The sequence below is a fragment of the Salvelinus alpinus genome, chromosome 28, assembly GCF_045679555.1.
Source record: "Salvelinus alpinus chromosome 28, SLU_Salpinus.1, whole genome shotgun sequence".
NCBI lineage: Eukaryota > Metazoa > Chordata > Actinopteri > Salmoniformes > Salmonidae > Salvelinus > Salvelinus alpinus.
The window spans coordinates 30,912,674-30,938,677 of record NC_092113.1 but is presented as its reverse complement, the minus strand read 5'-3'; the positions used below and the strand labels follow the sequence as shown (position 1 = coordinate 30,938,677).

Below are 26,004 nucleotides of genomic sequence, written 5' to 3'. Positions count from 1 at the left end.
AGCAAGCTCTTATCTATTTTTGCTAACTTTCTATAAAAAACTTATTGGAGTGAGAATTTCTTTCTTTTGGGATTTGTATACCGAGTATGTCCACATAATTGGTAAACTACATGGTAACGTAAAATTTGAATTTTTTTAGTGATCCAATACATAATATAGAACACTTATCATAATTTGGTTTTAATCCAGAGAGGATAGCAAAATTATCTAGATCCTCTATGAGGCCGTGGAGAGACTCTAATTGTGGTTTTAAAAGAAAACACGAATCATCAGCGTACAATGACACCTTAGTTTTTAAGCCACGGATTTCTAATCCCTTAATATTATTGTTTGATCTAATCTTAACAGCTAACATTTCGATGGCAATAATAAATAGATATTCCGATAGTGGACAACCTTGTTTTACTCCTCTAGATAGTTTTAAACTTTCTGAGATGTAGCCATTATTTACTATTTTACACCTAGGGTTACCATACATAACTTTAACCCATTTTATAAGAGATTCCCCAAAATTGAAATATTCTAGGCATTTATATATAAACTCCAGTCGTACTTTATCAAAAGCCTTTTCAAAATCAGCTATGAAAACCAGGCCTGATGTCCCTGATATTTCATAGTATTCTATTGTTTCCAGTACTTGTCTTATATTATCTCCAATGTATCGTCCATGTAAAAAACCTATCTGATTAGGATGAATAATATCTGACAATACTTTTTTAATTCTATGCGCCAAGCATTTTGCTAGGATTTTTGCATCACAACACTGAAGTGTAAGAGGTCTCCAATTTTTTAAATGGACTGGATCTTTATATATACCACTTGGGTCCTGTTTCAGTAATAATGATATCAGACCTTCTTGTTGCGTGTCTGATAATCTACCATTTATATAGGAGTGGTTAAAACAAGCTAATAATGGTCCTTTGAGTATATCAAAAAAAGTATTTGTATACTTCCACTGGTATGCCATCCAGCCCTGGAGTTTTCCCATCCTTAAAGGCCCCAATTGCATCAAGCAGTTCCTCCTCTGTAATTTGGCCTTCACATGAGTCTTTCTGTACAGATGTTTACTTTACATTATTATTAGGGAAAAAAAATCCATACAATTAGTTTCAGGTAGTGGAGATGGAGGAGCCTGAAACTAAAACATATTCTTAAAGTACTTTACTTCCTCTTTCAAAATATAATTTGGTGAATCATGCGTGACTCCATCATTTGTAAAAAGTTAATGCATTTTTGTGGTAGCATTTCTATATTGAATATTGAAAAAGAATTTGGTGCATTTTTCCCCATATTCCATCCAGTTCGCTTTATTTTTTATAATATATTACACTGGATCTTTCTTGAATAAGTTCCTCCATTTCATTTTCCTCTAACTTATTCTGTGCCTCTATGGTACCGTTTTTATTGCTATCTAACTGTACTGTTAGTCTTTCAATTTCCTTTGTTAATATGGACTCTTTTGATCTAAATTGCATTTGTTTTATAGATGAGTACTGAATTGCATGGCCTCTAAAGGCACACTTAAGTGTCCCATACAATACGGGGATCTGCTGTACCTATGTTATGTCTGAAAAAGTCAGTTATAAATTCTTCTGTCCTAGTTCTAAACAATTTATCATCTAGTAGGCTTTGATTAAATTTCCAATATCCTCGCCCACGTGGAAATTCTGTAAGAGTAATATATATGCCAATTATGTGATGATCCGACCTCATTCTGTCCCCTATCAACACTTTAACTTTTGGTGCAAGAGAGAATGGCATAAGAAAGTAGTCAAGACGACTAGCTTGATTAAGCCTCCGCCATGTATATCTCACTAGGTCAGGGTATTTAAGTCTCCATATATCCACTAACTCCAATATATCCATGACATTCATGATTTCCTTAAGTGCCTGAGGGTGATAGTTTGTAGTGTGATTTCCTTTCCGGTCCATAGAGGTATTTAAGACCGTATTAAAATCTCCCACCATAATAAGAGTCTAGTGTTGCTTGTAGAGTTGATAAATTCTTATATATATTTTCAAAGAAGCTTGGATCATCATTATTCAGACCGTATAGGTTAATAAGCCATATCTGTTTATTGTCCAATAACATATTATATATAGCTGTGGATCATCCTCTATTGTCCCTAACATCTTTTACTTTCACAGTTGTGGGATACACACATACACCCACACACACTCAACCCTTACCCCCACACAACCATAAGCTCACTTTCTCAACAATTGCACCATCCCAGAGCCCAACTCAAGATAGGTCTTGACTTACAAATGCACTTACAGTTGCAGCTGCATGAGAAGGCCTGCAAAACCGCGCAATTAAATAGGCAAAAATTGAGAGATTTTATTTACCATTGTCACATCCTAGATGGAGGTCAAATATACACCTTTTCCCTGAAACACCCACAATACGGTCACCCGTATTGACCATATTCCCAAGCATCTCCATGCAGTCCGACTTTGATTTTTTGCCACCAGGTCACAATAATATACCCCCTCTCTGAATGTCCGAGTGTGACCCCCTCCCCATGGGTTACTGCAGCTAGTGTTGCCAGCACTGCCACTGCCTGGGTGGGGGCACCCCACCGGAATCCCCACCGGCTAGGTACAAAGTCGTCAAGGTTCTCATTAGCAGCTTTGAGAATTTCCTTGTGTAGTATGCTCTCCCTTTAGGGGGCTTTGGCTTTGCAGGACCAACCCTGCCAAGCAGGCTCAGAATCTTGAGGGGGCAGTGCTGCTCTTGGTCTGACCTCATTTTGGCTGCATACAGACCGCTTACAGCAGGCACATAAAACAGTTAGGGACTTCTCCTTAGTATCTGGGTCATTCAGGTGGGTTTCTAGGGTATAGGGTCATGGACCGTACCATTAAAATAGGATCATAAATAAATAAATAATTAGATATAATTTATTTTAAAAATGTAGTTCCCCATGATAGGACAATAATAAGTCAAATTTATAATTTATTTTAAAACTGTTCCACCATGATAGGACAATAAATAAATAAGACGTATAATTCATTATAAAAGTATATCCATCATCTGAACAACATTGAAAGCCCTCTCATACCCAGTCTCACAGCAATACATTGGCTCTGGGATATGCAACCATTTCATTACTCACTCACTCTCCAAACATAACAAAAAAAAAAAAAAAAAAAACACACACCACACCATCCACCACATACTGTGCCTTCTGTTAACTTAGTTTTTATCTTCACTATGTTGAATTAGTGCTTGTGTGTTCAATTAGTTATATGTGAAGATATATAGAAAAGCTATATTGTTTATTGTATTGTTACAATCCATAACCGGGCTAGAATTGTGTTTATTTTCCTCATATATGAGAACTTTGTAATTTTTTAAATAATCATGGAGTAGTCTTTGTGTCTCTGAACAACTGGTTATCAATATATAGTTTATCAACAACGAGAGCTACTCGTTTCGCCTTTAATCTATTTTCTTTGAAAATTGGATACAGAACTTTACGCCGTTCTGCAATTTCCTTCGGAAACTGATCATTCATGTCAATTTTGGTCCCAGCAAGTCTTGTAACCATTATTTTATCTTTAAATGAAGCAAATTTGGCAACGATTGGGCGTTCATCCTGTTGGCCTCTCTGTCCGAAGCGGTGTACACGTTCAAGTTGGATTTTGTCGATAACTTCGCGTGGGATCTGAAGCGCTGTAAGGAGGAACTCTAACTACAGATTCAGGAACTTCCCCTTCTATCTCCTGGATACCTGTAAGTACCAGATTCTCTCTCATGGATCTAGTTTGTATGTCCAGTAAGGCTTCCCTCAGAACGGTGTTCTCCTTTTTAATTTCATTCATTTCGGTTTCAATCTTATTGATTGTCCCTTTTAGCTTGTGTGTTTCCTTCTCCAATGTCGCAGCTTTTTCATCACTCATCTCGAGGCTTGCCTTAAACTCTTTTATATCCTTACTAACTAATTCAAGTATACCCAGTTTGTCATTTATTGATTTTAACAGATCGGTTTGGACCTTTACCATTCCCGGTGGTGAAAATATTAAATCGTTTGTGTCTGTAGAAGAGTCACGTTTCCGTTTTGAAATCGGTTCCCCTGTCTTACTCTCCGTCATGTTTGGGTGTTGCTTGTTTTCGTAATATTTGTCAATAAATGTCTCTAGTTTTAAGATTTGTTTTGTGTTATTATCCAGATTGAAGGTTATCACCGACCAGATTATGTAGTGCTAATATTTTTGTCTAACTTGCCGATATTGAATATTACGTTTTATCTTGAGGTGCTCTACATAACTTCGTTCAGTCCGCCATTACCTTTACGTCCGACTTGTATATTTCCTCAGTGAAATCAATGTACTGTGCAAATGTCATAGGCTTTTTGACAAATTACTATACGACAGACCACGTATTTCACGCTGCACACCCTAATTGGCAAACAAACAAAACAAAGGCAAAGTCTTCTCATGCTTTGTTGATTTCAAAAAAGCTTTTGACTCAATTTGGCATGAGGGTCTGCAATACAAATTGATGGAAAGTGGTTTTGGGGGAAAAACATATGACATTCTAAAATCCAACAAGTGTGCAGTTAAAATGGGCAATAAACACACATTTCTTACCACTGGGCCGTGGGTGAGACAGGGATGTAGCTTGAGCCCAACCCTCTTCAACATGTGTATCAACGAATTGGCGAGGGCACTAGAACAGCCTGCAGCACCCGGACTCACCCTAATAGAATCTGAAGTCAAATGTCTACTGTTTGCTGATGATCTAGTGCTTCTCTCCAGTATCTTCTGCACAGATTCTGTCAGACTTGGCCCTGACAATAAATCTCAGTAAGACAAAAATAATGGTGTTTTGAAAAAGGTCCAGTTGCCAGGCCCACAAATACAAATTCCATCTAGACACCGTTGCCCTGGAGCACACAAACTGTACCTACCTTGACCTAAACATCAGCACCACAAGTAACTTCCACAAAGCTGTGAACGATCTGAGAGACAAGGCAAGAAGGGCCTTCTACGCCATCAAAAGGAACATCAAATGCAAAATCCCAATTAGAACCCATTGCCCTTCATGGTCTGGGGGTCTGGGGTTTACTCACCAACCAAGAAGCCGTTAAATTCTACAACCACCTAAAAGGAAGTGATTCCCAAATGTTCCATAACAAAGCCATCACATACAGAGAGATTAACCTAGAGAAGAGTCCCCTAAGCAAGCTGGTCCTGGGGCTCTGTTCACAAACACAGACCTCACAAAGCCCCAGAACAGAAATACAATTAGATACAACAAAATCATAAGAAAACAAAAAGATAATTACTTGACACATTGAAAATAATTTACCAAAAGACAGAGCAAACTGGAATGCTATTTGGCCCTAAGTAGAGAGTACACAGTGGCAGAATACCTGACCACTGTGACTGACCCAAAATTAAGGAAAGCTTTGAAAATGTACAGTGAGCATAGCCTTGCTATTGAGAGCAGCCGCCGTAGCCTGTCTTCTCTTGAGAGCAAGTCTGCCTATGTGCACACTGCCCACAAAATGAGGTGGAAACTGAGCTGCACTTCCTAATCTCCTGCCAGATGTATGACCATACTATAGAAATACATTTCCCTCAGATTACAGACCCACAAAGAATTTGAAAACAAATCCAATTTTGAAAAACTCCCATATCTATTGGATGAAATACCAGTGTGCCATCGCAGTAGCAAGATGTGACCTGTTGCCACAAGAAAAGGGCAGCCAGTGACGAACAAACACCATTGTCAATACAACCCATATTTATGCTTATTTATTTTCCCTTTGTACTTTATCTATTTGCACATCATTACAACACTGTACATAGCCATAATATGACATTTGAAATGTCTATTTCTCTGAAACTGTCACGCCCTGACCATAGTTTGCTTTGTATGTTTTATGTTTTGGTTGGTCAGGGTGTGATCTGTGTGGGCATTCTATGTTGTATGTCTGGTTTGTATATTTCTATGTGTTTGGCCTGATATGGTTCTCAATCAGAGACAGGTGTTTTGCGTTGTCTCTGATTGGGAACCATATTTAGGTAGCCTGTTTTGTATTGTGGGTTGTGGGTTATTGTCTATGTTATGTTGCATGTTAGCACAGTGTTTATATAGCGGTCACGTTCGTCTTATTCGTTTTGTTGTTTTTTGTTCAAGTGTTCTTCATTAAATATAGAAGAATGTATTCAAACCACGCTGCGCTTCGGTCCGCTTCTTACGACGATCGTGACAGAAACTTTGTGATCGTAATGTTTACTGTTCATTTTTGATTGTTTATTTCACTTTCATTTATTATCCATTTCATTTGCTTTGGCAATGTAAACATATGTTTGCTATGCCAATAAAGCCCTCAATTGAATTCAATTTAATTGAGAGAGAGAAGAGGTAGTGTGGCGTGTCCAATAGTAAAAAAGTGAATTGAATTAAATTGCCTCAATTATGTATTACTCCTGTCAATACAATCATTCAAAATTGGCTAGTACACCAGCAAGCATGATTTGGCCCCAGATGATTATTTGCTTCAAAATGTTTTAAAATCACAAGCATATAGCCTACAGTTGGAAGGCCCACAATTTGGGCAGAACTCGTGGCAAATACCAAACAAATGATTGTTGAGTTGCGACTGTCAGTGAAAAGCTGCTAATATAGGCCCATGCATATCGCAATATTTACAATACAATCGCGGGAAAACATTGTTTGGAAAGCAATACTAATCTGTCTTCCAGTTATCAAAATTCTCAATTTGAGTATCTTAGTAACACCAGTGGAGAGCATCGTCTTCATCCCCAGTGAGTCCGCTTATTCACTCTTTATCATTGGGCTAGTGAGTGCCATTTGAAACTTTGTATTTGGACAATAATTTCCTCCTCCAGGTTAAATGTCATACTACACAATTATTGTCTCCCTTTTTAGTAGACCTAGATTAGATGGTTGCATACAAGGCATAGCTGCAAGAATTTGTTTTGAGCAGAGGGTACTGACCAACCACCTTTATAATAAAGCAATGCATGCATCTATGCAGAATAACAAAATCCAATTCCTAATATGATGACTAGCCTAAGCATAGGACAAGATTTTGTAACAGTATTACTGCAGCCTCATGGCTGTTTGCAAAAAAGCATGTTGTGAACAGCGCACACATTTCTTTGTAGGCAAGAGAGAAATGTGATATTATTCCTATTCCCGTTCGCCAAGTTTAGATATGTAAACGAATAGAAAATAGTCAGTCATATATACATTTTAATATCCTGTGTTTTATCTCTCTTCTACCCCTAATTTAATCAAAATAAAACATAGTTTGGAAAGCAAATTGCTATTGCTGTAAAGAGAAGACAATAGAAAGACTCTAATCTGTCTTTTACAGTAGTTATCATAATCTGCAACTTGAGCGAATAGTCTTTTTGGCACCAGCGTAGCACATTGGCCATATCCCCCGTGAGTGCCTTGTGCCCGTATTAACTTTTTATAATTAGGTCAGTTCCGCTTGAAACTTTGTTTTGGACGATCATTTCCTCCTCCAGGTTAAAATGGACTTCATATTGTACAATTTGTCAGTGTTAGCAATATAGGCCTATAGTACCCTGTCATTTTTGTCGTATTAAAAAAGATTCTGCTAATGTCTCTAGACAGAAGGTGTAGTAGAATTGCATGAAATGTGTTTATAAACACAAGGAGAAGATGCATATCTGATATAGCCTTTAGCCTAGGCCTACTCTATGCCACTACACGCTCAGCCATGCATTGAACACTGCAGTCTTTTTTGCGAACAGTGATTATTATTTGCCTAAATTATGACTATCCAATACTGTTGTGATTCACACAATAACATTTAGAAAACATGGATGTTACACCACCATGCATCATTCAAGAGCATTAATTCTATTGATGTATAAAACCCTGGCACTAACTTACACTCACCGTCATCAAGGTACATCTGATCCAGGTTCTCCTCCTTGACCGTGACCTGTCCGCCAGGGAGGCTGGCTCTCTGCTCCTCTCCAGGGGCGCATCTCTGGGCTTCCATCCCTCCAGGGGAAGACCTGCCCTTGGGCACCACCTTGGGCTGCTGCTGGATCACAGTGGTGGGGTAATGCTGAGGGGAGTGGGCCGGGACAGGGGAGTGAGCTTGGGCTCCAGCCTGCTGAGGGAAGCTATCACAGTAGATTATATGCTGCTGGTTGTCAGGCTGGAGAGGTGGAGGGTCGCCTTCCCTGAGCAGGTGTTGGTTGGTGGGGGAGAACTGGATGATGGAGGGGTGTTGGCCCTGGCCCCCTCCGTGTTGCTGCTGGACTGGGGAGCCTGTGTGGACCAGGACAGAGCGGTGTGGGTCGGGCATCATCCCCATCCCTCCAGTCTGCTGGTAGAGCCCTTCGGGACTGCCGCTCAGACTCTTGCCCCCGCGGGTGTACACAATGGCTGGGCTCTGTTGCTGGAAGCGGGGGTCTGGGCCGGGGGTGGGGAGGCCGGATCGGACCTGCTGGCATGAGGCCATGCTGGAGACCAGGCTGTTGTCTGGGTGAATGATCCCCACAGGACTGTGGTGGTAGTAGGACTGCGGGGAAACACCCAGGATCTGGGGCATGGCGAAAGGATAGTCATCCACAGGCTCTGTTTTAATGGAGGGAACTGTGGGAGAGACGGAAGACAACAGAGATATGACTGAGGGTTAAGTCATATTGCTTAAAGTAACTACAGCCTACTACACCAAGCATATCAATGTGACATACTAATGACATGGAATAACATATGACTTGATATCATTCCTACATCATTGTATTGTTCTTTCAGAGCACTTAAAGGGGCTCAGAGCCTCCTTATTGCTGATGCCTATGGTACCTACCTGCCAGTGGGGTGAATGTGAAGTGCTGTGGCTGGCTGCGCTTCCTCTTTCCGTTGATGACATAGAAGTTCACTTTGGCAGGATGGCAGATAGATGGGTCACGATAGGAAGGGATCTCAACGAACAGCAGACTCTACAAAATGACATCGTTTTCAGTTCATATTAATCAGTCACATTATTATTATTGATTATAATTGTTTTCAGTTCATAATAATCTGTCACATTATTATTTAAGATTATAAATCAGAGTTGATAAAGTAGGACATTATTATTTTAAATCAAATTAGAAAAAAAAACTAAAACAAACAATCCACACAGTATAATCAGTGACTGGTTTGACCACTGTTTCAGACATGGAGAAGTGGGCCATCTATGAATGGACTGGTACTCACAGGCTGACATTTATCTTTGTCTACTGTTGTCTCCATCTCCCAAATCTGCTGTCCATCTGCAGAGACAGATAAGGGAAGGGTCGTTTCAGGTCAAATCAATAATTCGGGGTATATTTCAATACCCTATTGGACACAGAACAAGGAGGTAAAAAAAATAAACAATGGTAAAATAATGTGTGCTACTGGTACTATGCTTACTAAGTTGCTGACCAATGAAAAATGTACTCTAAACAATAACAAATGAACTATCCCAGCTGTATCTCTATTGTCTCTTCAACAGATTGAGACAGCATGGGAGGGAATTCTCCACCTGTCTCAGAACACAACACCTAGTTTAACCCATCACATCACTGTCTTCCTGCCACTAACCCATAGGCCATATGATTAACATGGTGTTAGAGAAGGCTCTTTGTGTCACAGATTATATCTCTTTCCTAACCACTTACCATTCCACCATTCTGATCACCTACAGCTATATACAATGCCTTCGGAAAGTATCCAGACCCCTTGACTTTTTCCACATTTTGTTAGGTTACAGCCTTATTCTGAAATGGATTAAATAGTTTATCAATCTACATACAACACCCCCCAATGGAAAAGCAAAAATGTTTGCAAATGTATTTAAAATAAAAAAACATAAATATTACATTTACATAAGTATTCAAAACCTTTACCCAGTACTTTGTTGAAGCACCTTTGCCAGTGATTACAGACTTGAGTCTTCTTGGGTATGACACTATAAGCTTGACACACATGTATTTGGGGAGTTTCTTCATTTATTCTCTGTAGATCCTCTTAAGCCCTGTCAGGTTGGATGGGGAGCGTTGCTGCTCAGCTATTTTGAGGTCTCTCCAGAGATGTTTGATTGGGTTCAAGTCCGGGCTCTCGCTGGGCTACTCAAGGACATTCAGAGACTTATCCCAAAGCTACTCCTACTTTGTCTTGAATGTGTGCTTAGGGTTGTTGTCCTGTTGGAAGGTGAACTTTTGCCCCAGTCTGAGGTCCTGAGCGCTCTGGAGCAGGTTTTTTAAAGGATCTCTCTGTACTTTGCTCCGTTAATCTTTGCCTCGATTCTGACTAGTCTCCCGGTCCCTACCATTGAAAAACATCCCCACAGCAAGATGCTGTCACCACCATGCTTCACCCTAGGGATGGTGCCAGCTTTCCTCCAGGCGTGACACTTTGCATTTAAGCCAAAGAGTTCAATCTTGGTTTCATCAGACAGAGTCTTTAGGTGCCTTCTGGCAAACTCAGAGCGGGCTTTCATGTGCCTTTTACCGAGGAGTGGTTTCTGTCTGGCCACTCTACCATAAAGGCCTGATTGGTGGAGTGCTGCAGAGATGGTTGTCCTTCTGGAAAGATCTCTCATCTCCACAGAGGGACGCTGGAGACCTGTCAGAGTGACCATCGGGTTCTTGGTCACCTCCCTGACCAAGGCCCTTCTCCCCAGATTGCTCAGTTTGCCTTGTTGGCCAGCTCTAGGAAGAGTCTTGGTGGTTCCAAACTTCTTCCATTTAAGAATGACGGAGGCCACTGTTTTCTTGGAGACCTTCGAATCTGCAGACCTTTTTGGGTACCCTTCCCCAGATCTGTACCTTGACACAACCCTGTCTCGGAGCTCTACGGACAATTCCTTCAACCTCATGGCTTGGTTTTTGCTCTGACATGCACTGTCAACTGTGGGACCTTATATAGAAGGGTGTGTGCCTTTTCAAATCATGTCCAGTCAATTGGATTTACCACAGGTGGACTCCAATCAAGTTGTAGAAACATCTCAAGGATGATCAATGGAAACAGGATGCACCTGACCTCAATTTTGTGTCTCATAGCAAAGGGTCTAAATACTTAAGGTATTTCTGTTTTTTATTTTTAATACCTTTTCCAAAATGTCTAAAAACCTGTTTTCAGCTTTTCATTATGGGATATTGTGTGTAGATTGCAGAGGATCTTTTATTTATTTTAATCAATTTTAGAATAAGGCTGTAACGTCACTTTCAGAAGGCACTGTATTTACCATGAAGTGAAACCATTCCCTGACCTTACATTTACCATAATATATTGTATGAAATCATACATACAATCACATATTTACTGTGTCAAGCAAAATTGGTAATATTTTAAAAGTAAAGAAAAGTATATTCTATAAACAAAGTGTGATGGAGAACATTGGTTCAATGGTTGATACACACTAGTGATCAAAAACAGGCCAAACCTGTCTTTAATATCTGACCCTTGGCAAGGCAGTGACTAGGGTCTGGTTTCAATGATGGACTCGTTGCATAGATGAACTACGTTACTGCCTACGTTGATAAGGGGGGGAGGGGTTCCAGGGACTCTCCGAACAAATCACAAGGCAGACATGCCAGAACGTCATGATTTTTGCAGGCAAAACCTATGCAGTGGCTTTAGCTGATGCAAACTAGCCACTTGTGAAATGCACTCCTTAAAAATAACTTCCATGATCTCCATCTTGCGAGCTACTATTTTGTATTTTATTCAAGCGGATAAGGTAGTGACATACGCAGTGACGCAGTTCCTCTATGCCAAAGGAGTTCATCATTGAAACCAGACCCTAGTCACTGTGTTTCCTAGGGTCAGGTTTTCGAGACTAAAACCTGTCTGGTATGAAGAGATTTTAGAGGAGATACTAACCCACTTGTTTTACACCATGTTTTATGTATACCAATACTCTGATATTGTTGCTTTTGACAAATGTCATACTGTAAGGCATTGCTTGAAACTCAAGGTTAGGTCTTGCTCAACAATGTAACATTTATGTGCTGAACATATTTAATGTGCTGGGAACCTCCCATCGTAGGTGTTGTTGCTGTTATCTGCATTTAGCTGTTTGTGTCATTTTATTTTATTATATTGCAGTAACTTAAAACTGGAAAAAGATGATAGGTCAACAACTTGTTGGAAATGACGCTGATGATGAGTTCATGTCACTAGGCAGGTTTCCATTGACTCAGGTTTATTCGACAAAAGCAACGTTGCAAAAAAAATGATTGTGACGTGGAATGGAAACGGCAGATACAGTGGCTTGCGAAAGTATTCACCCCCCTGGCATTTTTCCTATTTCATTGCCTTACAACGTTGAATTAAAATAGATTTTTGGGGGGGTTTGCATCACTTGATTTACACAACATGCCTACCACATTGAAGATGCTAAATTTTTTGGGGGGTGAAACAAGCAAGAAATAAGACAAAAAAACTGAAAACTTGAGCATGTGTAACTATTCACCCCTAGAGCCACCGTTTGCAGCAATTACAGCTGCAAGTCTCTTGGGGTATGTCTCTATAAGCTTGGCACATCTAGCCACTGGGATTTTTGATAAATTCTTCAAGGCAAAACTTCTCCAGCTCCTTCAAGTTGGATGGGTTCCGCTGGTGTACAGCAATCTTTAAGTCATACCAAAGATTCTCTTTTTTTTTTTTTTTTTTTTTTTTTTTTTTTTTTATCCCCTTTTCTCCCCAATTTTCGTGGTATCCAATCGCTAGTAATTACTATCTTGTCTCATCGCTACAACTCCCGTACGGGCTCGGGAGAGACGAAGGTCGAAAGTCATGCGTCCTCAGAAGCACAACCCAACCAAGCCGCACTGCTTCTTAACACAGCGCGCCTCCAACCCGGAAGCCAGCCGCACCAATGTGTCGGAGGAAACACCGTGCACCCGCCCCCCTCAGTTAGCGCGCACTGCGCCCGGCCCGCCACAGGAGTCGCTGGAGCGCGATGAGACAAGGATATCCCTACCGGCCAAACCCTCCCTAACCCGGACGACGCTAAGCCAATTGTGCGTCGCCCCACGGACCTCCCGGTCGCGGCCGGCTGCGACAGAGCCTGGGCGCGAACCCAGACTCTGGTGGCGCAGCATAGCACTGCGATGCAGTGCTCTAGACCACTGCGCCACCCGGGAGGCTACCAAAGATTCTCAATTGGATTGAGGTCTGGGCTTTGAGTAGGCCATTCCAAGACATTTAAATGATTCCCCTTAAACCACTCGAGTGTTGCTTTAGCAGTATGCTTTGGGTCTTTGTCCTGCTGGAAGGTGGACGGAGGTTCCAGTCTCAAATATCTGAAAGACTGAAACAGGTTTCCCTCAAGAATTTCCCTATATTTAGCGCCATCCATCATTCCTTCAATTCTGACCAGTTTCCCAGTCCCTGCTGATGAAAAACATCCCCACAGCATGATGCTGCCACCACCATCCTTCACTGTGGGGATGGCGTTCTCGGGTGATGAGAGGTGTTGGATTTGCGCCAGACATAGCGTTTTCCTTGATGGCCAAAACTCAATTTTAGTCTCATGTGACCAGAGTACCTTCTTCCATATGTTAGGGGAGTCTCCTACATGCCTTTTGGCGAACACCAAATGTGTTTTCTTATTTTTTCCTTTAAGCAATGGCTCATTCTGGCCATTCTTCCGTAATGCCTAGCTCTGTGGAGTGTAAGGCTTAAAGTGGTCCTATGGACAGATACTCCAATCTCTGCTGTGGAGCTTTGCAGCTCCTTCAGGGTTATCTTTGGTCTCTTTGTTGCCTCTCTGATTAATGCCCTCTTTGCCTGGTCAGTGAGTTTTGGTGGGAGGCCCTCTCTTGGCAGGTTTGTTGTGGTGCCATATTCTGGATTTAATGGTGCACCGTGGGATGTTCAAGATTTCGGATATTTTTTTATAACCCAACCCTGATCTGTACTTCTTCACAACTTTGTCCCTGACCTGTTTGGAGAGCTCCTTGTTCTTCATGGTGCCGCTTGCTTGGTGGTGCCCCTTGCTAAGTGGTGTTGCAGACTCTGGGGCCTTTCAGAACAGGTGTACAGTTGAATTCGGAAGTTTACATGAACGATTTTTAATGACTCCAACCTAAGTGTTTCAACCACTCCACACATTTCTTGTTAACAAACTATATTTTTGGCAAGTCGGTTAGGACATCTACTTTGTGCATGACACTAGTCATTTTCCCAACAATTGTTTACAGACAGATTATTTCACTTATCATTCAATGTATCACAATTCCAGTGGGTCAGAAGTTTACATACACTAAGTTGACTGTGCCTTTAAACAGCTTGGAAAATTCCAGAAAATGATGCCGTTAGAAGCTTCTGATAGGCTAATTGACATAATTTGAGTCAATTGGAGGTGTACCTGTGGATGTATTTCAAGGCCTACCTTCAAACTCAGTGCCTCTTTGCTTGACATCATGGGAAAATCAAAAGAAAATCAGCCAAGACCTCAGAAAAAGAATTGTAGACCTCCACAAGTCTGGTTCATCCTTGGGAGCAATTTCCAAATGCCTGAAGGTACCATGTTCATCTGTACAAACAATAGTACGCAAGTATAAACACCATGGGACCACGCAGCCGTCATACCGCTCAGGAAAGAGACGCATTCTGTCTCCTAGAGATGAACGTACTTTGGTGCGAAAAGTGCAAATCCATCCCAGAACAACAGCAAAGGACCTTGTGAAGCTGCTGGAGGAAACAGATACCAAAGTATCTTTTTCCACAGTAAAACGAGTCCTATATCGACATAACCTGAAAGGCCGCTCAGCAAGGAAGAAGCCACTTCTCCAAAACTGCCATAAAAAGCCAGACTACGGTTTGCAACTTCACATTGGGACAAAGATCTTACTTTTTGGAGAAATGTCTTCTGGTCTGATGAAACAAAAATATAACTGTTTGGCCATAATGACCATCGTTATGTTTGGAGGAAAAATGGGGAGGCTTGCTAGCCGAAGAACACCATCCCAATCGTGAAGCATGGGGATGGCAGCATCATGTTGTGGGGGTGCTTTGCTGCAGAAGGGACTGGTGCACTTCACAAAATAGATGGCATCAAAATATGGTATCATGAGTGAGTAACATTATGTGGATGTATTGAAGCAACATCTCAAGACATCAGTCAGGAAGTTAAAGCCTGGTCACAAATGGGTCTTCCAAATGGACAATGACCCCAAGTATACTTCCAAAGTTGTGGCAAAACGGCTTATGGACAACAAAGTCAAGATATTGGAGTGGCCATCACAATGTCCTGACCTCAATCCTATAGAAAATATGTGGGCAGAACTGAAAAAGCGTGTGCGAGCAAGGAGGCCTACAAACCTGACTCAGTTACACCAGCTCTGTCAGGAGGAATGGGCCAAAATTCACCCGACGTATTATGGGAAGCTTGTGGAAGGCTACCCGAAACATTTGACCCAAGTAAAACAATTAAGGCAATGCTACCAAATACTGATTGAGTGTATGTAAACTTCTGACCCACTGGGAATTTGATGAAAGAAATAAAAGCTGAAATAATAATTCTCTCTACTATTATTCTGACATTTCACATTCTTAAAATAAAGTGGTGAACCCAACTGACTTAAGACAGGGAATTTTTACTAGGATTAAATGTCAGGAATTGTGAAAAACTGAGTATAAATGTATTTGGTTAAGGTGTATGTAAACTTCCGACTTCAACTGTTCAATGGGGGAAAGCATGGAAAATTGCTATCAAATATTGTATCAGTAAGGTAAAGGAAGTTTCATTTAAAATGTTACATAGAATTTATCCTGTGAAACATGTTTTGGAAAGATTCAAGCTGAATATTGACTATAAATGTGATTTCTGTGGAATGGAGAAGGAGACCATTTTGCATTTGTTTTTTGCCTGTATTTATAGTAGAATATTTTGGATTGACATTAAGATTTTTATTACACAAAAATAGGACCGGTTGTACAATTTAATGGTTTTGATATGATTTATTTCAGAAATTCTGACATTGATAAAGATGTAGTGTTTTTAATTCAACTGCTAATAATATTAGGTAAATTTCGTAATCACAAATGCAAATGGTCTAATTCAAAACCTAACTTTTTTTCACTTTATAAATAAATGTAACAATATGGCACTACTTTAACTAAATTGAAAAACAAAAAGGCAATTAAAACTGGTTATATTATTAATGAATATGGTTTGTTTTTTAGGATTCCTGGCAATGTAAATAGTTTGTATGTATGCTTGTTTGCATGTGACTATTCCTCTTTTGTTTGTTGATAAGGTAGCCTAGTCAAATAATTAACATCCAATCACATTAACCGTTACTCTCTCGCGGTAATTCCACTAACTATGTAGCCAAACGTAGCTGTTGCTCATTACACCAGCTCTGTCAGGAGGAATGGGCCAAAATTCACCCAACTTATTGGGAGAAGCTTGTGGAAGGCTCCCCGAAACGTTTGACCCAAGTTAAATGATGTAAAGGCAATGCTACCAAAAACGAATTGAGTGTATGTAAACTTCTGACACACTGGGAATGTGATGAAAGAAATAAAAGCTGAAATAAATCCTTCTCTCTACTATTATTCTGACATTTCACATTCTTAAAATAAAGTGGTGATCCTAACTGACCTTAGACAGGGAATTTTTACTAGGATTAAATGTCAAGAATTATGAAAAACTGAGTTTAAATGTATTTGGCTAAGGTGTATGTAAACTTACAACTTCAACTGTATATACAGTGGGGAGAACAAGTATTTGATACACTGCCGATTTTGCAGGTTTTCCTACTTACAAAGCATGTAGAGGTCTGTAATTTTTATCATAGGTACACTTCAACTGTGAGAGAAGGAATCTAAAACAAAAATCCAGAAAATCACATTGTATGATTTTTTATTAATTAATTTGCATTTTATTGCATGACATAAGTATTTGATACATCAGAAAAGCAGAACTGAATATTTGGTACAGAAACCTTAGTTTGCAATTACAGAGATCATACGTTTCCTGTAGTTCTTGACCAGGTTTGCACACACTGCAGCAGGGATTTTGGCCCACTCCTCCATACAGACCTTCTCCAGATCCTTCAGGTTTCGGGGCTGTCGCTGGGCAATACAGACTTTCGGCTCCCTCCAAAGATTTTCTATTGGGTTCAGGTCTGGAGACTGGCTAGGCCACTCCAGGACCTTGAGATGCTTCTTACGGAGCCACTCCTTAGTTGCCCTGGCTGTGTGTTTCGGGTCGTTGTCATGCTGGAAGACCCAGCCACGACCCATCTTCAATGCTCTTACTGAGGGAAGGAGGTTGTTGGTCAAGATCTCGCGATACATGGCCCCATCCATCCTCCCTTCAATACGGTGCAGTCGTCCTGTCCCCTTTGCAGAAAAGCATCCCCAAAGAATGATGTTTCCACCTCCATGCTTCACGGTTGGGATGGTGTTCTTGGGGTTGTACTCATATCCTTCTATTCCTCCAAACACGGCGAGTGGAGTTTAGAGCAAAAAGCTCTATTTTTGTCTCATCAGACCACATGACCTTCTCCCATTCCTCCTCTGGATCATCCAGATGGTCATTGGCAAACTTCAGACGGGCCTGGACATGCGCTGGCTTGAGCAGGGGGACCTTGCGTGCGCTGCAGGATTTTAATCCATGACGGCGTAGTGTGTTACTAATGGTTTTCTTTGAGACTGTGGTCCCAGCTCTCTTCAGGTCATTGACCAGGTCCTGCCGTGTAGTTCTGGGCTGATCCCTCACATTCCTCATGATCATTGATGCCCCACGAGGTGAGATCTTGCATGGAGCCCCAGACCGAGGGTGATTGACCGTCATCTTGAACTTCTTCCATTTTCTAATAATTGTGCCAACAGTTGTTGCCTTCTCACCAAGCTGCTTGGCTATTGTCCTGTAGCCCATCCCAGCCTTGTACAGGTCTACAATTTATCCCTGATGTCCTTACACAGCTCTCTGGTCTTGGCCATTGTGGAGAGGTTGGAGTCTGTTTGATTGAGTGGGTGGACAGGTGTCTTTTATACAGGTAAGGAGTTCAAACAGGTGCAGTTAATACAGGTAATGAGTGGAGAACAGGAGGGCTTCTTAAAGAAAAACTAACAGGTCTGTGAGAGCCGGAATTCTTACTGGTTGGTAGGTGATCAAATACTTATGTCATGCAATAAAATGCAAATTAATTACTTAAAAATCATACAATGTGATTTTCTGGATTTTTGTTTTAGATTCCGTCTCTCACAGTTGAAGTGTACCTATGATAGAAATGACAGACCTCTACATGCTTTGTAAGTAGGAAAACCTGCAAAATCGGCAGTGTATCAAATACTTGTTCTCCCCACTGTACATGTATCCTGAGATCATGTGACAGATCATGTGTCACTTAAATTGCACACAGGTGGACTTTATTTAACTAATTATGTGACTTCTGAAAGTAATTGGTTGCGCCAGATCTTATTTAGGGGCTTCATAGCAAAGGGGGTGAATACATATGCACGCACCACTTTTAATTTTTTTTGAATTTTTTGAAACAATTACTTTTTTTCATTTCACTTCACCAATTTTGACTATTTTGTGTATATCCATTACATGAAATTCAAATAAAAATCTATTTAAATTACATGCAACAAAATAGGAAAAACGCCAAGGGGAATGAATACTTTTGCAAGGCACTGTATAGGAGATAAAATAAAAAAAAGATCTAATACATTTTTATCTGTTCGACAGGGGTGGAATTTTATTTAGTTTTCCTTTCTTTTTTTGCGACACATGATTATGGAAATTGTGTTTTTTGAATAAATTATGATTGCTGAATACTGTAATTTTGAAGGTACGCGGGGCATGTGATGTTATCAACTATAAAGCTCCACTCCACATTTAATTCTAAATACCTACTGCTTGCAAAAAACATTTATTCAACAATAAAGATAATGTTTCTTTGCAGCACAAAGATTGTCTTGACTTTGAAGAATGCCTGAATTGCTTCACATTGGATTTTGAAGTTTCACCATCAAATTGTTTCAGATCATCGGCCTACGTGAGTGCAAGTTACACTATGGCACGGACCGTGGTAATAAGTAGGCACAAGATAATTATTAGAATATGGCAAATATTAGTAGATTCTTGCATTCTATCCATGCTGGCTACCAGAGACATGAAACATAGGTGCCCTAGTAGAATACAACTATGTTTCAAGATGAATTCCTCTCCAAAACACACAAATAACCAACAAAAAGAACCATTGTTGAAAACATTTTTACATTTAAACTAGATTGACCACCTTTTCAAAATAAACAGCCTACCTATTTTCTCAAATGGAAAGAAATCCAGTATTCAGCGGCCTGATATCCTTTTAATACTGTGTGGGAAACCCCATGTCAGACCACAAATGAAAGGCACATATGCTGAAATGAGTCAGCAGAACAAAGGTGGATTCCATGAATCTTGCCAAGATTTCTTTGTTTTATTTTTTCTCTTGTTTTATGGTTAACTCGCTCCGTTTCAGTACACAGTAATGACAGGTGATGACTGCTGCTGTCTTGGTGTTTATATTTGTTTGTGTTTTGTTCTAAAACTACTCTACTGGATACCTCTAGTATTTTCGTGTATCTCTGGTAATTAGGAATGGAGGGAGTCAGAAAGAGTTGAGCAGGCCCAGCTTGGCTTCTGTCTGTGTGTGTGTGTGCGCGCACACAACTGTCTGTCTGTCTGTCTGTGTGTGTGTGTGTGTGTATCCTAGAGCCAGAGAAGGCCCCAGCCAGAGCCAGTTGTGTCCCATTCAAAGGGATTTCATTGGCTCACTGTTCCAGAACTCTGTGTCATGTGGAGAACCTCTACAGCACAATGGCAATCCCTCTTCTACGTAGATATACTTTTTTTCTTCTTTTTTTTTTCTGTCTCCAATACTATACATTATTGCAGTGTGTTGTAAACCAGCAGCAGGGAAGCCCAGTGAAAAAAGTGTAGATAAGAAATCCAAGTTTTAGCTAAAGCAGTCCACAGAGAGCCCACATCTCACAGCTCCCCACACTCGGCCCACATCTCATAGCTCCCCACACTCGGCACACACAGAGCCCACATCTCATAGCTCCCCACACTCGGCCCACAGAGAGCCCATGTCTCATAGCTCCCCACACTCGAACCCCAAAGAGCCCACGTCTCATAGCTCCCCACACTCGAACCCCAAAGAGCCCACATCTCATAGCTCCCCACACTCGGCCCACAGAAAGCCCACGTCTCATAGCTCCCCACACTCGGCCCCCAGAGAGCCCACATCTCATAGCTCCCCACACTCGGCCCCCAGAGAGCCCACATCTCATAGCTCCCCACACTCGGCCCCCAGAGAGCCCACATCTCATAGCTCCCCACACTCGGCCCACAGAGAGCCCACATCTCATAGCTCCCCACACTCGGCCCACATCTCATAGCTCCCCACACTCGGCCCACAGAGAGCCCATGTCTCATAGCTCCCCACACTCGAACCCCAAAGAGCCCACATCTCATAGCTCCCCACACTCGCCCCCCAGAGAGCCCACATCTCATAGCTCCCCACACTCGGCCCCCAGAGAGCCCACATCTCATAGCTCCCCACACTCGGCCCACATCTCATAGCTCCCCACACTCGCCCCCCAGAGAGCCCACATCTCATAGCTCCCCACACTCGGCCCACAGAGAGCCCACATCTCATAGCTCCCCACACTCGGCCCACAGAGAGCCCACATCTCATAGCTCCCCACACTCAGCCCACATCTCATAGCTCCCCACACTCGGCACACAGAGAGCCCACATCTCATAGTTCCCCACACTCGGCCCACAGAGAGCCCACATCTCATAGCTCCCCACACTCAGCCCACATCTCATAGCTCCCCACACTCGGCACACAGAGAGCCCACATCTCATAGCTCCCCACACTCAGCCCACAGAGAGCCCACATCTCATAGCTCCCCACACTCGGCCCACAGAGAGCCCACATCTCATAGCTCCCCACACTCAGCCCACATCTCATAGCTCCCCACACTCGGCACACAGAGAGCCCACATCTCATAGCTCCCCACACTCGGCCCACAGAGAGCCCACGTCTCATAGCTCCCCACACTCGAACCCCAAAGAGCCCACGTCTCATAGCTCCCCACACTCGGCACACAGAGAGCCCACATCTCATAGCTCCCCACACTCGGCCCACAGAAAGCCCACGTCTCATAGCTCCCCACACTCGGCCCACAGAAAGCCCACGTCTCATAGCTCCCCACACTCGGCCCACGTCTCATAGCTCCCCACACTCGGCCCCCAGAGAGCCCACATCTCATAGCTCCCCACACTCGGCCCCCAGAGAGCCCACATCTCATAGCTCCCCACACTCGGCCCCCAGAGAGCCCACATCTCATAGCTCCCCACACTCGGCCCCCAGAGAGCCCACATCTCATAGCTCCCCACACTCGGCCCCCAGAGAGCCCACATCTCATAGCTCCCCACACTCGGCCCCCAGAGAGCCCACATCTCATAGCTCCCCACACTCGGCCCCCAGAGAGCCCACATCTCATAGCTCCCCACACTCGGCCCCCAGAGAGCCCACATCTCATAGCTCCCCACACTCGGCCCCCAGAGAGCCCACGTCTCATTGCTCCCCACACTCGGCCCACAGAGAGCCCATGTCTCATAGCTCCCCACACTCGGCCCACAGAGAGCCCATGTCTCATAGCTCCCCACACTCGGCCCACAAACAACCAGTTGTAATGCGACACAACCATATGCTAAGACTAATAACTAACAGATAAAGCATCTAAAAACTAGGCTACTCCATAGCCGTCATAGACAAAGTCCAAAGACTGCTGAGGGCCATAAACAACAACCTCTAGAGGAAAACTATTGAGAACCACAAATAAAAACGTAGATGTGATTTATGGAAGGTGATAAACAAAACCTGGACGGCCAAGCTATGTACAGTATAACAAAACCTAGACAACATAACACACCAGCTAACCAGGAATAAAAAGCTACATTAAAACAGTCCCTAGGTTGTGCATCTGGTTTAATAACAGCTGATGTTATGTTCAGTGATTGGGTGACGACTGCCAAGGTAAACCAAATAGCTGCCGTAAGTGCTGTAGATGGATCAATGAGGCTCTTCCCTGTGGACTCAGTATTGAGGATATTGAGGTGCAATTAGGGGACATAAACTGTATATCCCTTTCTACACAGTGGCTGCGTTATTGGCAAAATATCTGATCTGATTGGTCAAAAGACCAATTAGTGGCTAAATAATCATCTGCCTATGTAAATGCATCTAGACAGTCTGTATTGAGTGTGGAAACAGAGAGCAGCACAACAAAGACTGTCCCGAAAACTGTGACTGACTGTGACTGACATCTTCCTAGGGCTGCAGGTAGCCAAGCGGTTAGAGCTTTGGGCCAATATCCGAAAAGTTGCTGGTTCAAATACCCGAGCCAACAAGGTGAAAAGTCTGTCAATGTTCCTTGAGCAAGCCACTTAACCCTAATTTGCTCCAGGGGCGGCATATTTACAGGTGAAGTCGGAAGTGTCCATAGACCTTAGCCAAATACATTTAAACTCAGTTTTTCACAATTCCTGACATTTAATCCTAGTAAAAATTCCCATCTTAGGTCAGTTAGGATCACCACTTTATTTTAAGAATGTAAAATGTCAGAATAATAGTAGAGAGAATTATTTATTTCAGCTTTTATTTCTTTCATCACATTCCCAGTGAGTCAGAAGTTTACATACTACACTCAATTCGTTTTTGGTAGCGTTGCCTTTACATTGTTTAACTTGGGTCAAACGTCTCGGGTAGCCTTCCACAATAAGTTGGGTGAATTCTGGCCCGCACACGTTTTTTCAGTTCTACCCACACATTTTCTATAGGATTGAGGTCAGTGCTCTGTGATGGCCACTCCAATACCTTGACTTTGTTGTCCATAAGCCATTTTGCCACAACTTTGGAAGTATGCTTGAGGTCATTGTCCATTTGGAAGACCCATTTGTGACCAAGCTTTAACTTCCTGACTGATGTCTTGAGATGTTGCTTCAATATATCCACATAATCACTCATCATCACTCATGATGCCATCTATTTTGTGATGTGCATCCGTCCCTCCTGCAGCAAAGCACCCCCACAACATGATGCTGCCACCCCCGTGCTTCACAGTTGGGATGGAGTTCTTCGGCTTGAACGCCTCACCCTTTTTCCTCCAAACATAACGATGGTCATTATGGCCAAACAGTTCTATTTTTGTTTCATCAGACCGTAGGACATTTCTCCAAAAAGTACGATCTTTGTTGCAAACCGTAGTCTGGCTTTTTTATGGCGGTTTTGGAGCAGTGGCTTCTTCCTTGCTGAGCGGCCTTTCAGATTATGTTGATATAGGACTCGTTTTACTGTGGATATAGATCGTTTTGTACCTGTTTCCTCCAGCATCTTCACAAGGACCTTTGCTGTTGTTCTGGGATTGATTTGCACTTTTCGCACCAAAGTACGTTCATCTCTAGGAGACAGAACGCGTCTTCTTCCTGAGCGGAATGACGGCTGCGTGGTCCCATGGTGTTTATACTTGCGTACTATTGTTTGTACAGATGAACGTGGTATTTTTCTGAGGTCTTGGCTGATTTCTTTTGATTTTCCCATGATGTCAAGCAAAGAGGCACTGAGTTTGAAGGTAGGCCTTGAAATACATCCACAGGTACACCTACAATTGACTCAAATTATGTTATTTAGCCTATCAGAAGCTCCTAAAGCCATGACATAATTTTCTGGAATTTTCCAAGCTGTTTAAAGGCACAGTCAACTTAGTGTATGTAAACTTCTGACCCACTGGAATTGTGATACAGTGAATTACAAGTGAAATAATCTGTCTGTAAACAATTGTTAGGAAAATGACTTGTGTCATGCACAAAGTAGATGTCCTAACCGACTTGCCAAAAACATAGTTTGTTAACAAGAAATGTGTGGAGTGGTTGAAAAACGAGTTTTAATGACTCCAAACTAAGTGTACGTAAAACTTCCGACTTCAACTGTATATGGCTGACCCTGTAAACCAACACAGGTCATTGCACCTGTACGTGACAATAAAACATATATATACAGTGGGGAGAACAAGTATTTGATACACTGACAATTTTGCAGGTTTTCCTACTTACAAAGCATGTAGAGGTCTGTAATTTTTATCATACGTACACTTCAACTGTGAGAGAAGGAATCTAAAACAAAAATCCAGAAAATCACATTGTATGATTTTTAATTAATTAATTTGCATTTTATTGCATGACATAAGTATTTGATACATCAGAAAAGCAGAACTGAATATTTGGTACAGAAACCTTAGTTTGCAATTACAGAGATCATACGTTTCCTGTAGTTCTTGACCAGGTTTGCACACACTGCAGCAGGGATTTTGGCCCACTCCTCCATACAGACCTTCTCCAGATCCTTCAGGTTTCGGGGCTGTCGCTGGGCAATACGGACTTTCGGCTCCCTCCAAAGATTTTCTATTGGGTTCAGGTCTGGAGACTGGCTAGGCCACTCCAGGACCTTGAGATGCTTCTTACGGAGCCACTCCTTAGTTGCCCTGGCTGTGTGTTTCGGGTCGTTGTCATGCTGGAAGACCCAGCCACGACCCATCTTCAATGCTCTTACTGAGGGAAGGAGGTTGTTGGTCAAGATCTCGCGATACATGGCCCCATCCATCCTCCCTTCAATACGGTGCAGTCGTCCTGTCCCCTTTGCAGAAAAGCATCCCCAAAGAATGATGTTTCCACCTCCATGCTTCACGGTTGGGATGGTGTTCTTGGGGTTGTACTCATCCTTCTATTCCTCCAAACACGGCGAGTGGAGTTTAGAGCAAAAAGCTCTATTTTTGTCTCATCAGACCACATGACCTTCTCCCATTCCTCCTCCGGATCATCCAGATGGTCATTGGCAAACTTCAGACGGGCCTGGACATGCGCTGGCTTGAGCAGGGGGACCTTGCGTGCGCTGCAGGATTTTAATCCATGACGGCGTAGTGTGTTACTAATGGTTTTCTTTGAGACTGTGGTCCCAGCTCTCTTCAGGTCATTGACCAGGTCCTGCCGTGTAGTTCTGGGCTGATCCCTCACATTCCTCATGATCATTGATGCCCCACGAGGTGAGATCTTGCATGGAGCCCCAGACCGAGGGTGATTGACCGTCATCTTGAACTTCTTCCATTTTCTAATAATTGTGCCAACAGTTGTTGCCTTCTCACCAAGCTGCTTGGCTATTGTCCTGTAGCCCATCCCAGCCTTGTACAGGTCTACAATTTATCCCTGATGTCCTTACACAGCTCTCTGGTCTTGGCCATTGTGGAGAGGTTGGAGTCTGTTTGATTGAGTGTGTGGACAGGTGTCTTTTATACAGGTAACGAGCTCAAACAGGTGCAGTTAATACAGGTAATGAGTGGAGAACAGGAGGGCTTCTTAAAGAAAAACTAACAGGTCTGTGAGAGCCGGAATTCTTACTGGTTGGTAGGTGATCAAATACTTATGTCATGCAATAAAATGCAAATTAATTACTTAAAAATCATACAATGTGATTTTCTGGATTTTTGTTTTAGATTCCGTCTCTCACAGTTGAAGTGTACCTATGATAAAAATGACAGACCTCTACATGCTTTGTAAGTAGGAAAACCTGCAAAATCGGCAGTGTATCAAATACTTGTTCTCCCCACTGTATATATATTTTTTTTTACTATGACAAACAAAGTACATCTCTTAAGTACAGTGTACAATCCTGTAAGCTGTCAATGAAGCACATGAACAATATGCACTTGATACTAATACTGTCAGCTTGTTGAATAATTGGGTGAAGTCTAAAATAAACCTACAACAAAACCTTGCTGTGATAAGCTTCTTATCCGAAAAAGGACACCACTGTTTAGTATCAGGAGGAATCTGAATGCAAATATCTGTGCGGTGAGTGAGGAGGAAAGGTCAGGATTCAAATGACAGAGAAAGCACGCTGGCCTTTGTCACTATTACTCAGTCACATTGATTC

General features: G+C 42.2%; 1 protein-coding gene and 1 long non-coding RNA gene across 5 annotated transcripts in view; one reads left to right on the top strand and one right to left on the bottom strand.

Annotated features, from left to right (window-relative positions):
* The window catches only part of LOC139557634 (nuclear factor of activated T-cells, cytoplasmic 2-like), a 65,434-nt gene that overhangs the window by 17,073 nt on the left and 22,357 nt on the right, over window positions 1–26,004 (bottom strand). For 2 of the 3 annotated variants that reach the window (XM_071372694.1, XM_071372693.1), the window contains exons 7-9: window positions 9,227–9,282; window positions 8,835–8,967; window positions 7,907–8,620 (exon numbers count right to left, since the gene is read on the bottom strand). In XM_071372694.1, the coding sequence (XP_071228795.1) occupies window positions 7,907–8,620; window positions 8,835–8,967; window positions 9,227–9,282 (903 nt within the window). The remainder of the gene's footprint in view (window positions 1–7,906; window positions 8,621–8,834; window positions 8,968–9,226; window positions 9,283–26,004) is intronic. The other variant, XM_071372695.1, reaches the window with a different exon arrangement.
* The window catches only part of LOC139557635 (uncharacterized), a 44,342-nt gene that overhangs the window by 13,060 nt on the left and 5,278 nt on the right, over window positions 1–26,004 (top strand). Inside the window, exon 1 of one of the 2 annotated variants that reach the window (XR_011671441.1) lies at window positions 3,604–3,739. The exons of the other annotated variant lie outside the window; for it this stretch is intronic. This is a non-coding gene — a long non-coding RNA (uncharacterized lncRNA). Of the gene's footprint in view, window positions 1–3,603; window positions 3,740–26,004 lie in introns of those variants that run through there. 2 annotated transcript variants of the gene reach the window in all.